Raw genomic sequence first — 12,034 nt, forward strand, 5'->3', positions numbered from 1 at the left:
GGGATTCATTTCATCCGTTCCATATGCTGCACGCTGTGAAATAGCAAAGAAAGGAACAGTGCAATACGCAGAATGTAAAACGCATTTCCTGTACCTACTCTGAAAAAGTTTAGCACTGCAATAAGTCATCTCTGAAGAGTACACATTAAAGGAAGATTCTTTTTTTTTTCAATACGTTATATAACAAGTGGTCTATCTCTTAAGCCAGAGATGAAAGGCAGCTGAGTGAAAATACAGAGTGCAAGGAAAGTGAAGGTAAGAGAAAAAAAAGGGGGCATTTAAAAAAAAAATATTACATCGCCAAAGTTTTCCAACACTCCGAATAAAAATGTACTTTTCACTAAAAGGATACAAACATATACCGGGCACGCACGCGCATGCGTGTGTGTGCGTGTGCGCGTTTCTCCACTAATTTTCTTCCAGCGTTCATTTTCGCGAGGTGCGACGGCGGTTCCGGGCGTCTGCCGCGCGTTCGACTCACACGCAAGAGAAGGTGTAGATGTCCGTGCCCTCGACGACAAAACAGCGGCCTCCGTTGACGCAGTAGCCCCGCTCCGTCTCGTTGCAGGCGCGCTTGTGCCCAGACCCTGGAGTGGAAGGGGTAGTAGTAGCTACGTGTAAAAGAGGCAGAGTACAACAACAGAAGAGGCAAACAGGTCATTATCCATCTCACTGGCTCTCTCCGTGTGTTGAGCGCTTTTCGGTCGACGTTTCACAAAACGGCGTTTAAAAAAATGTTGAACCTGCGCCGTTGATTACAATTGGCATGCGACTTTAGTCGAAGCGAAAGGGAGAGACAGTGAGTGGAAGCAGACCAGCAAGTAGGCGGCGGTGTTCATAGAAATTTATTTTTTACCAATGCAATGTTAGTCTTAGTTGAAGGGTAGTGTTAGTTGTTCCCCTTGGCAGACTATTTAAGCAAAAGTAGGCCAAAGATAGTTTAATGAGAATACGCCAAATAAGGCATTTTCATGAAGGTCACTGACACAGAAGCATTTCCATAGGTGTTAAGCAGAATTCACAATTCGTTAGTAGAATGAATCAAATATCAAATGATTAAGTTCATCACGGAAATACAAATTGGATTAAATTCCACAGATTGTTTTAAACATCCATTATGCAATACCATTGAAACCGTCTTTAAACCAAAAATTGTACGTCGTGACTTGTGTTAAATTGAATGTAAACCGCAATAAAACATCCATCAGTATGAGAACAACAACAAAAACGTCAGCAACTGGGAACCAAAACAATAAGAGTTCGATCAATACGTGTGTAAACAACAACAACAACAAAACACCCCTGTAAATTGCTCTTGCACTGTGTCAAAAGTGAACTCCCCTGGACTTATCGTATGTCATTGGCTGAAGTCGAGTGGAATGCATTCTAAGCTGCTGGGACAGAAGGCGAAGTTTATTGCACGTCTCATGCCTGGCACAGAAGTGGGGGGGTGGGTGGTGCTCTCTTCATGGCTGGACAGTGCCAACCACAATTCCGGTTGAGTGAAATGCTATTTGAACCAGGCGACATCAGTTTCAGGTTCTACTGCCAACAGCAAACTGACGAACACATTTCGTGAAATTGAAGACAGCCAAAAGCCCCCCGTCGCCACCCCAACACCCCCACGTGTGAGGCTCAAATAAGGGGGGGGGGGGGAGGAGGTGGGGCAAGACTGCGTAACCCTTGTGAGCATTGTGAAGCCTAAAGGCACTCGTAAAATACACTGAAATGTAAACAGGTTACATAACTTCTAGATTTAAAGCTTTCGTGACTATTCGGTAAAGTCACGTAGGTAAAAAATAAAACAACACAAAAATGACGACGTTTCGGCCACAACACCTTCATCAGGTGAAGGGAGCAGACTGTCTCGAGGACAGCGCCGAAACGTCGTGATTTTTGTTGTTTTATTTTTTACCTACGTGACTTTACCGAATAGAACCAAAGAGTAAGGTTACGTAACTGGCGTTGAGTGGGGTTGTTTTGAGGCCGCAAAAATCCCAGAATAGCCTAAGCGGTGGATAGCGTGCTACCCGCGTGCTTCTGCCAGGTGGTTGCGGTTGCGCTGTACAGCCCGCCGAAACATCGGACATCACGTAATACAGCATGCGGTAAAAGACCCGGAAATACGAAGGAGAGCTGAACGCTAAACATGCCTGACCAACGTCTGCCCCGGTCACGCCGAAACTTATTGTGCTCAAAAATGTATTGCGTTCTCGTGCAGCATTATGAGAAGTAACCCCTAATTTGTCAAAGGACATCATCTTTTTGTGTGTGTGTATATATAGAGGGCATTGAAATGCCTCAGAAACTCAAAGTGTCTGATGTGACATCTCACCACAAACTATTCAGAAGGGGGACCTCAAAATGGCAGCTGTCCCTGTACGGTACAAGGTGACTCATCCTCGGCCTACCAGTGGGCATCATCAGTCTGCCAGTAGAAGGGTTTTGATTGCTGCAAACGTGTAATCCCAACAGTCTAACAAACCTGGGCACTGATGCGACCCAGAAGGCTGACACTGGCCCTGAGTGCGCTTCCTTAAACACATTCTGCTGGTTTATATTGCTCCGGAAAGCCAATAGGCGATATTGTGTGTGTGTGTTGTATGCGGCGACACCGAATGGAGGTGGTCTGCGCTTATATATGTTATTAATCTTGCCGTGAAGATGCAGCTCGTGCTGCACTTTGATTGATGATTTTTCTTTTTGGGCTCACAAATTTTGCTCACATTGTTTTGGAGCGCGGGTTATATTATGCGCTCACGGAAGGGTCAAAGTGGACGCGTGTTCCCGTGGACGTGCGATTGTGTGGACGTGCGATTGTGTGGACGTGCGTCTTTGGGTGACGGTGCGTGCAAAGGGTGTGCTGTTGCTCAGCAGTGCCGATGCCGTGAGCTTAAGTGAATTGAGTGGTGCGTGTGTGCTGAGGCTTATGTGCCAATACGCGCAGAGGTGAGGAGGTGCGGGAGCAGACTTCCAACTACGATATTACCAGATTAAGAGGCTTTATAAACCTTTTTGTGTCTGGCTTGCTTGGGGTTTCTTTTTCTACGTTCTTCCGAATCTACGCAGTGGGTCCACTCAAAGTGACGGCGTGAAAATGTCACGGGCTGCATTGAGAACACATGCTGAATTTTGTTGATTGTTTTGCATGATTTTCCTCGAGTGTTCTGATCTAGTGCTATCAACTAATGGAACAAATCCCTCCCCACAACCTTGGTGAGTGGACAAATCCTCCAATTTCCGTGTCTTCTTCCCCATGCCTTCTTTGATTGTATTCTTTGATTATGTGGGGGATTCTGGGTGATGAATGAAATAGAAAAGCAGTCCGTGTCTTCATATGAATACCTTCCAGGCCTAGAATGTATAATGTCCTTTGACAATCTACTGCTGGATGAAGGTCTCCCTATGTCATTTGTACATTAAGCAGCCCCCCTCCTTAAGCTCCTTGCATTCCTCTCTTAAATCTTTACCTCGTCTCCATTGCCCATTCTCTTCCTCTACCCCTCCCCTAGTCCCGCCACTCCTCCCCGTCCCTCCCTTACCCTTCCGTGAATCTTAAACACCGCTCCATTGCGGTCACTCATTCCTCAACCAAGGCACGCCCATGCCATCTAAATAATTTCTACCGTGTCACCGTTAAATCTTGACTTAAAGCTTTCGTGACTGCAGGAATTCATATTCTTTGGGTCTTTCGGTAAAGCCACGTAGATAGGACAAATCATAAAAATATCACGACGTTTCGATCGCAATCGTCATCAGGCGGATGACGATCAGGCGGATGACGATTGCTTGATATTTTTATTTCTATCTACGTTATATTACCGAAAGACCCAAAGAATACGTGTCACCGTTGTTTAAACTATGTTAAGCGTGTTGAGTAAAGACGTCCTATAAATATACAATGACATGGTGATCGTGGGGGTTGTTTGACCATACTTCACCACACTGGTCCGGTTTATAGTGCAGTCCTCTGACCACTGTCACTGCAATGCTCTTCCGGACCGGCTTCAAAACCCATTTAAGTTATTTTCTTAACATGCTGTACAATGGAGCATAATGAGTCGTTAAACAATATTGTTTATTTATGCTGATGACTCCAAGGTTTTGCCAACAGAATATGGTACACGAGTGGTATTTAACATGCCTGAATATGTGTATGAGATCCAGAAAGTTGAAGCTGGTCCAGAGTTTGCATGCTTCAACAATTGTTGCTGGACCACAGTTTAGAGAACCAACAGATAGCCTGCCTGTTGGCAGCCTATCAGCCTGTTGGCAGCCTATATGGAGATACAAATATGATGTTAATTTTATTATTTTATCTTTTTAGATACGAATTTTTTCGACCGCATTATGTTTTTTCACACAGAATGCGGTATTTTTTTTCTTCTGAATACTCAATAGATCTGGCTGAATAATTTGTGTTTGATGATTAAGAAGCCACAACATCGTTTATTTCAAAACATGCATACAGATGTCTGGGACATTTTTAACAACGAGCTGTATATTCATAATTTGAGATCTGTCTAATTAACCCCGACTGCTTTGAACTAACGCAATGGATAGAATAATAACACTGTCGGGCGTCCTCTTTATCTGCCTTTTATTCTAAATAGGTAAATACACGTGCGGTGCTCGATAATAGTGGGTGCATTTGCATTTGTGTAATTATGGCCAAATTAAATCCCAGATGAGAACCCATTGAGATACAATGTCTCCCTTGTAAGCGGCACCTGGGCCGAGTACACAGAGAACAAATTACACGTGACTAAACAGGGCTGGGGTAGCCGTGCAATGGTTAGCGGCACTGCATTAGGAACCTGGTTGACCTAAGGTTTCATTCACAGCATATGGTTAGCGTCAGCGACGTGGTGAATACAATCGCAACAGGTCCCTTAACCCCCACCCCACCCCTCCTTAACCAAGCCACACTGACCAACACGGTGAAGTATGGTCAAACAACCCCCCCTCCCACGACAAACATACCATTGGGTGGCCAGCAGTGGATTGAAACAGAACTGCATACTTATTTATTTGTTTTTTTATTGAACCGATTTCCAACTCGGAGATCCGGACAATGAGAATTGCACACAACAATAGCCTACTCAAAAAATGACATGGCTCACAGTTTATAATGGTATGCTGTCGTAATTATACTCCGAGCCTGTACAGAGCAGACATACAATGGTGAGACCACTAACTATGCGGCTATCCAGCCAGACGGCATTGTGCTATGAACAGTATTCCTTTGACAAGTAGTGGGCTTTCGCGACCAATATCATCCATAGTACAGGTCTTTTTGGGGTTAGAACACGTAAATATATAAACGAAGCTAGTTTTAATTACTGGTGAAACATCGTACTGAGGTTGTAAATGTTGTGGCTTGGCTCTCCAACACACCGGTGTTGCTGTACTAGTGACGAATTGCCACGTTCTGTTTACGTGACAACCCTCACTAATTGGCTGTGTCAGGTGGTGGCGGGTTTAACGACACATTTATATATTTACACGATCTAACCCAAAAAAAAACCTGTATTATGGAAGTATTCCTTTGAGCAAACTCCCTTTGGCTCACGTGGCTGCCACCTAATTTCAAGGTACACATTCGTACTGCACTGCTAAACGAGAGGGGGACATTTACCAAACTTGCCATAGCTTGCAGTGCACATACCTCATCAGCAATTTATATACGTACACATTTGTTTTTCGAGGGAGCGGTTTTGACATTTTTCTTCACCCAAGCACGCAAATGGCAATTGAATTGACAACACGATCACAGAGCTCATACGTGTCACAATAACGGCGAGCTCTGCCTTCATTGCGAAACAACTGACAACGTCTGGAGGGTGGTAATCCCATGGCAAAGATGTGTGCGTGCACGTCGATATTCTTTCGCACCGTACGCCGTGAACCGTGCTCATCGGAGGCGCGGGCGACTCTGTACAACAAGTGGGCAACGTGAGAGTTAAGAGATTCAGCTACGAGGTGAAAATAATACTCTACCGAGACGCAACGCATAGAACGGTCTCGCATGGCCTTTTCTGCCTCCCACCGCTCACACCTGCTGCTTCCTCCCAAATCCCCAATACCTTTTCTCTCTACCTCCTCACATCTTAGCCCTCCTGCTGCTTCCCCAGGGCTCCTCCAACAACACCTGTGCGCACATCAGCACGGCGGGGATAGAGAAGAGGCTTGTGCAGTGGCCAAAGACAGCTTGCGTCCGCGAAATTGTGCAATCGGCCAAGTTGAAAGCGCACGAGAAAAAAAAAAAGAAAACGGATGCAACGCAAGAACTCATTGCGGGTCACCGTGAGTCACGATGTAATCCTACCGGGCGCTTGACTGCGCAGCGGCCTAAACACAGCGGCCTAAACACTCGCACACACGTGTGTGTGTGTTTACCAGCATGGCAAGGGCCATCAGGTGACGCGTAAAATAAAAATGTTTACAAGGTTGTAGAAACGAAATGGCACAATACCGAGGTGATGCCGCTTATAAGGGGATTGGTGTGACGACGGCTATTCAAAAAGCGCCCGGCAGGACTCACAATGAGGACGTGCCCTTCCGTTGTGTCAGAGGGTGATATTCTCAGAGGTGAGGTATCTCTGTCATAATAAGCGACGTTTATACACCTCTATTGTGCTCTACTTCGGGAGGAATCGTCTAATCATATCATGGGTTGTGGAAGAAGCTTAAATTGGGCAAACATATTTCATGACAAGATCGGAATAACTCACTTTTTTGTGAACATATTCTCTCGTGCCCTTGCAAAACTTTAAAATTTTAATTCCCATTAAGGTACTTTGATGGAAATTAAAGTTGCATAGGAATTGGAAAACTCCAGTAACTTTAAAGCAACTCAATTTAATCGTGCTGATTAAAAATAAATCCAAGTAATACCACTATAAGTCGAAATAAAATGACTCAGGAGACAATTATGAGTCCACAAATAATAACCACTCAATTTTCTCTTCATTGACCCCTGCTTCTGGTGATTTCTATTTTCAACCCTCAAGATTTAAATTACACCACCCTTGACATAACCAAGGGATCAATAAGTGATGAATTACGCATGTCTTCATAAGTTTAGGAATGATAATTAATTAGACACAAGTTTTACATTAGTGCACGTTTGGTTTTTGTTTTGATAGGGCTAGGGTAAGGTGAGGCAATTGAGGGCCAGGCACTTTGACCATGAGTTATTAAAAAAAAAAACTGCATTAGCAAACTATGATGATGATACTCTATGGTTCTATTGGGTAAAGTCACGTGACTTTACCCAATAGAACCAAAGAGTATGGATCCTAGCAGTCACGAAAGCATTAAATCTAGAATATGATGATGATGCAAATTGCTAAAATATTACTCATCATCAGTTTGTGATAAGAACAAACAGAAAAAAATGCACTAGGATATGTAATTACTATGCTAATGAAGTTTCTCAAGTGCCAAAACGGAGCCTGGGCACATGCTATGTCCGGTACTATTAAATATCATCAAACAATTTACAGAGTTCTACACAAAGCAGATGGAATGTAGATAAAAAATAAAGTGAACCAATGAATGTATAAAGACTTGTTTTTAAGTTTCACATTTAAATAATTTGGAAAAAATAAATATAGTTTAAATGTTTTATTATAAAGCTGAGTGTCACGAGATAACCTTTACTATTTAAAGCAAAGTCAAACTTGAAGAAGGCGGAAAATGAACTGCAATGTTGGTAACATACATTATCCCGACGCTGGGTGTGATTTCCCTAATGAGTCAACTTTGCAGTGTATAATAGATGGCATTTGCGATAATAATGAGGATTAATTCAAAAGTGAGACGTTTTGAGAAGTTTGCATTACACGAGATATGACAGTACTCATTGTTGAAGTAAAAGCAGAGGCAAAGTTTCTCCTGCAGCACCATTTAGCAGAGAGCCCTCAAATGACAATGCCAAGAAACCATCTAAAGCATTGCGGTTCTGTAGAAACCAGAAAGTATTGATTTAGAAAATGTAATCCTAAGCAATTACAGCGTATAAATTTTGATTTAAAGCTTTCGTGACTGCAGTAATTCATATTCTTAGCTCTTTCGGTAAAGTCACGTTGAAGGGAAACAATAAAATAATAAAATATATATAAAACAATAAAAATTCTCACGACGTTTCGACCATAACACAAACGGTCATCATCAGGTAACCTGATGATGGGTTTACTATCGGTTTGCAATCAGATTCAATTTTACTTTTTCAAACAACAAATGGAATCTGATTGTATCATCAGTAATACATTAAAACAAATTTTGATTGGGTCATCAGATTGACCAATTATCGATCGTAATGTGACATCAACAAAGATCAGGTCACATACCTAACTATTCAGTCAATCAAATTGGAAGCATCATTGTAAATTGTTGTAATCATTTGTTTAAATATATCCAAATGAATATATTCTAATGTGAACATTTAAATATAATTTACTAAAAATATATATTTGACATGCCACGAGTTGAATATTTTAACTTATATCATGTACGTAATTAGTATTTTTTCTTATTGTGCACACATTTCTCGTAAAGTGTTGTATTAAAGCCTTTTAAAGCGTCATTATGCAATAATTAAACAATACGCATTTAACAATTTGCTCCCCTCCTCGTTCGATGAATAGCAACGATTCTGAGAACTATTAGTGCTATCACAAGCGATAGCATTAATAATTGAAACAAAATGTATTACAAGCACAATTAAATGCACACATCATGAGTGTAAGAATGGATGTGTCGTCACGTGCCAAAAAGTCACGTTGAAGGGAAACAATAAAATAATAAAATATATATAAAACAATACAAATTCTCACGACGTTTCGACCATAACACAAACGGTCGTCATCAGGTATGCCGGTCCACATTAATTTATTTATTTTCCAACGGTGCATAAAAATAAATAAATTAATGGAAACCCACGGTGTATAAAAATAAATCAATTAATGCAAACCGACACACCTGATGACGAACGTTTGTGTTATGGTCGAAACGTCGTGAGAATTTTATTGTTTTATATATATTTTATTATTTTACTGTTTCCCTTCAACGTGACTTTACCGAAAGAGCTAAGGATATGAATTACTGCAGTCACGAAAGCTTTAAATCAAAATCACGTGCCAAGTTTAAGTTTCAAGTTTCATTCATTAGGTATAGCTCTGTGAGCCATGCGGCTCTTAAGTCGGGTGCAACCGCAACAAACGAAATTTGAACACAGAACATCTTAAAGCGACATCGCATAACAGAAACATCCTGGAATAAACCAGCAAATATTCCACACAAAAAAAAGTAAATAATCCCAAATGATCTGATCCAGATCGGATTTTGCTTCCGAATGACCGATCCGAGGATCAGATCTGATTGCATCAGAATCATATTCAGGTTGGGGTCAGAAGTGATGTTACTGGATTCTATTTAGCTGAACTATGCACTCCTATTATCAATCCTTAAGACTAAATCAAACTCTGTGTTACAACGCCCGACTCTATGGAATGTGATAGCAAGTAAGCAGCTTACGAGGAACATGACATTTAATTTTGGGTTAGGCTATTGAGTAAAGGTTAATAATACATTAAAACAAATTTTGATTTAAAGCTTTCGTGGCTGCATGGATTCATCTTCTTGGTTCTTTTATTATTTCCCTTCTATATGACTTTACCGAAAGAACCAAGAAGACATTAAAACAAGTTAAGTGGTTTGCTACTCAAACAATCATAGGGCAGTGCTCATATTGTGCTTAGAGCCTTGAGCGAGCAGTGGAAATTCCTCATTCCTAAGGCAATGGTGAGTCTTCCAGAGGATAACCACAGCTGACTTCCCGCAATGTTGGACTCACATTTCTTATCGAACTCCGTGAGATGAAGGGTTCAACCAACCTCTAACCGGGATTTGAGCTTGCAGTCTGTAACTAAAAAGGGTAACCGCTGTGCTACCTGGCAAGATAGGTCGATAGTTTACAGTCCTTGGTCAATCCATTTGAGGATTAAGGCCCCTCCCTACATTATGTGTGGTCATGGTGATAGTTTGGCCATACATCGCCGGTCGGTGAAGGTGAGGTGCCCAGGATCGGTTCAGATCTGACTCGCCAAATGTTAGCCTTGGGCAGGAATCGAACAAAGGCCATCGGGTTGAGAGCCTAGTTGCCGCTACCCATTGCACCACTACTGCACCCACTATATGCATTTATATTAAGCTGGATTTTTTTTTAATCTTGCTTACAAATAGCTACAATCTCAATTGCTTGGGGAGGTAACATGTGGATGTATTTTAAAAGACAGTTTTATTAACACAATAAATTTCATATCATGGAGTTAGCCCAGTAAACACAAAATTGCATCTTTTAGGGATAGGCTTACAAACATGCAAACTAATTCTATACGGTCACTTGATTTTTACAGCATAAGTTTTGTGCATCACTGAGACAAGCTATCTTGTACAATAATGAAGAGCCATCGGCATCATTGCAATCTCAAGGAAATGGACAGTTGGTAATTTTGCGTTAATACAATTATTCCCAAATGTGGCTCTTAGAATCTTGTCCCAGAACATGCCCATTTTCAAGTCGTTATGGTACAACTTACTCCCAAAAGTATTGTGCGCATGCAGTAGTTCAGCTTGTAGCTCAACAAAGAGGTGTTTTTCTTATTTGACATTTGCTGGCAATGCAAGCAATTTCTGTAGAAAATATATGCAAGAATATACTACGAAATGTGTGAGCGGACTGGATAGTTTCAATTTAGTTTGTTATTTTGAACTTTAACAAGAATGCAAAGCAGAAATAGAGCCACAGCCGGAGTAGGGAAAATATTTGAAATACTTTTTTAAAAGGTATGAAAATGAAAAGCGTTGCTTTGCTTTAGAACAGAATTAAACGCAGGAATTTTCCGTGGAATAAAAAAAAAATCCTTAAACATTGTGACTCACTTCATATGCCTTAATTGGCTTTATCAAAGCATTGAAGGTATTGATTAATGAGTTCAGAATACAAACATTACATAATATTACATTTTTTATCACTGCTATTCTTATTTAGGAATCTTGCAGTACGTCTCATTTTCAGCAGCTAGTTAAGTAGCATAATGTATTGAAAAATATCATTGATTACTTCAATTTGTAAACTCTTGGAAAAGTAATAAAAATGCATTATGCCGAATTAAGGTTTTCTTTTATATACATATAGCTATAGCTTTAGCTTGTCTCTACAAAAATGAATATTATAATGGAAACCATTTAGAAATAACTGGAAGCCATTACAAACCGTTAACATACGAGTGTAATCTACAGCCTCTCACATCAGTCTGAGCTAAATTTTCAATTTTGGAAAGGTTTTTCTTGCTCATTCCAAGGGCTTGCAATGGGAAATCAGTAATCAAATGCACGGGGACAGCGAGTCTGAGCCAATATTTCCCTCATACAAATGAAATGAACCAATTTAGCAAAGGTGAGGTATATGCCATGCTGTTATTTTGTCTGGACAACGCACCCCGCATACACGAAATACCTCCGATGAATTTGCATTTGGATATTTTAGAATTTAAAATTATACGTTGAACCAAGCAATGCAAGGTATTGCAGATGAGATACATTTGAAAAAAAAGGTAAAGACGCAGCCCTGCAATTGCCTGCTCACCGCCACTGCTGGCGGAAGGGTCTCCGCTAGAGGACGCTCGAGAGAGCACATCTCGAGGGCATCCAAACCAAACTATAAAACATTTTTATTTTATTTTACTAGCTAAGGCTCACTGAGCTGTGTTGCTCTTATTCAGAAGCGACCCGGCTATCAGAAATGATAGCTCAACGAAGTGGCTTCATTACCTAGCTGACTCCCCCACGATGGCCAGACATCTTGGCAGAGGTGTTAGTACCCACACTCTACACCATCACACAAGACGCGCCAGTCAACCAACTGTGATGTTCACATTTATATCTCTGGGCGGACAGAGGCGATGGGATTTAACAAACTTGAACCCCCCCCTCCCCTCCCCCGCTTAGCCTCCCCCTCTAGTTGAGT

General features: G+C 41.3%; 1 protein-coding gene across 7 annotated transcripts in view; it reads right to left on the minus strand.

Moving 5' to 3' along the window:
• Positions 1–12,034, minus strand: part of LOC116940375 (pro-neuregulin-1, membrane-bound isoform-like) — a 492,066-nt gene that overhangs the window by 63,139 nt on the left and 416,893 nt on the right. For 4 of the 7 annotated variants that reach the window (XM_032950158.2, XM_032950157.2, XM_032950156.2 and 1 more), the window contains exon 4: positions 482–611. In XM_032950158.2, coding sequence (XP_032806049.2) covers positions 482–611 — 130 coding nt within the window. The remainder of the gene's footprint in view (positions 1–481; positions 612–12,034) is intronic. The other 3 variants (XM_076065499.1, XM_032950159.2, XM_032950160.2) reach the window with 1 other exon arrangement.

This window comes from Petromyzon marinus, chromosome 8 (genome assembly GCF_048934315.1).
Source record: "Petromyzon marinus isolate PM22_M1 ecotype Great Lakes invasive population chromosome 8, UKy_Petmar_22M1.pri1.0, whole genome shotgun sequence".
Taxonomy (NCBI): domain Eukaryota; kingdom Metazoa; phylum Chordata; class Hyperoartia; order Petromyzontiformes; family Petromyzontidae; genus Petromyzon; species Petromyzon marinus.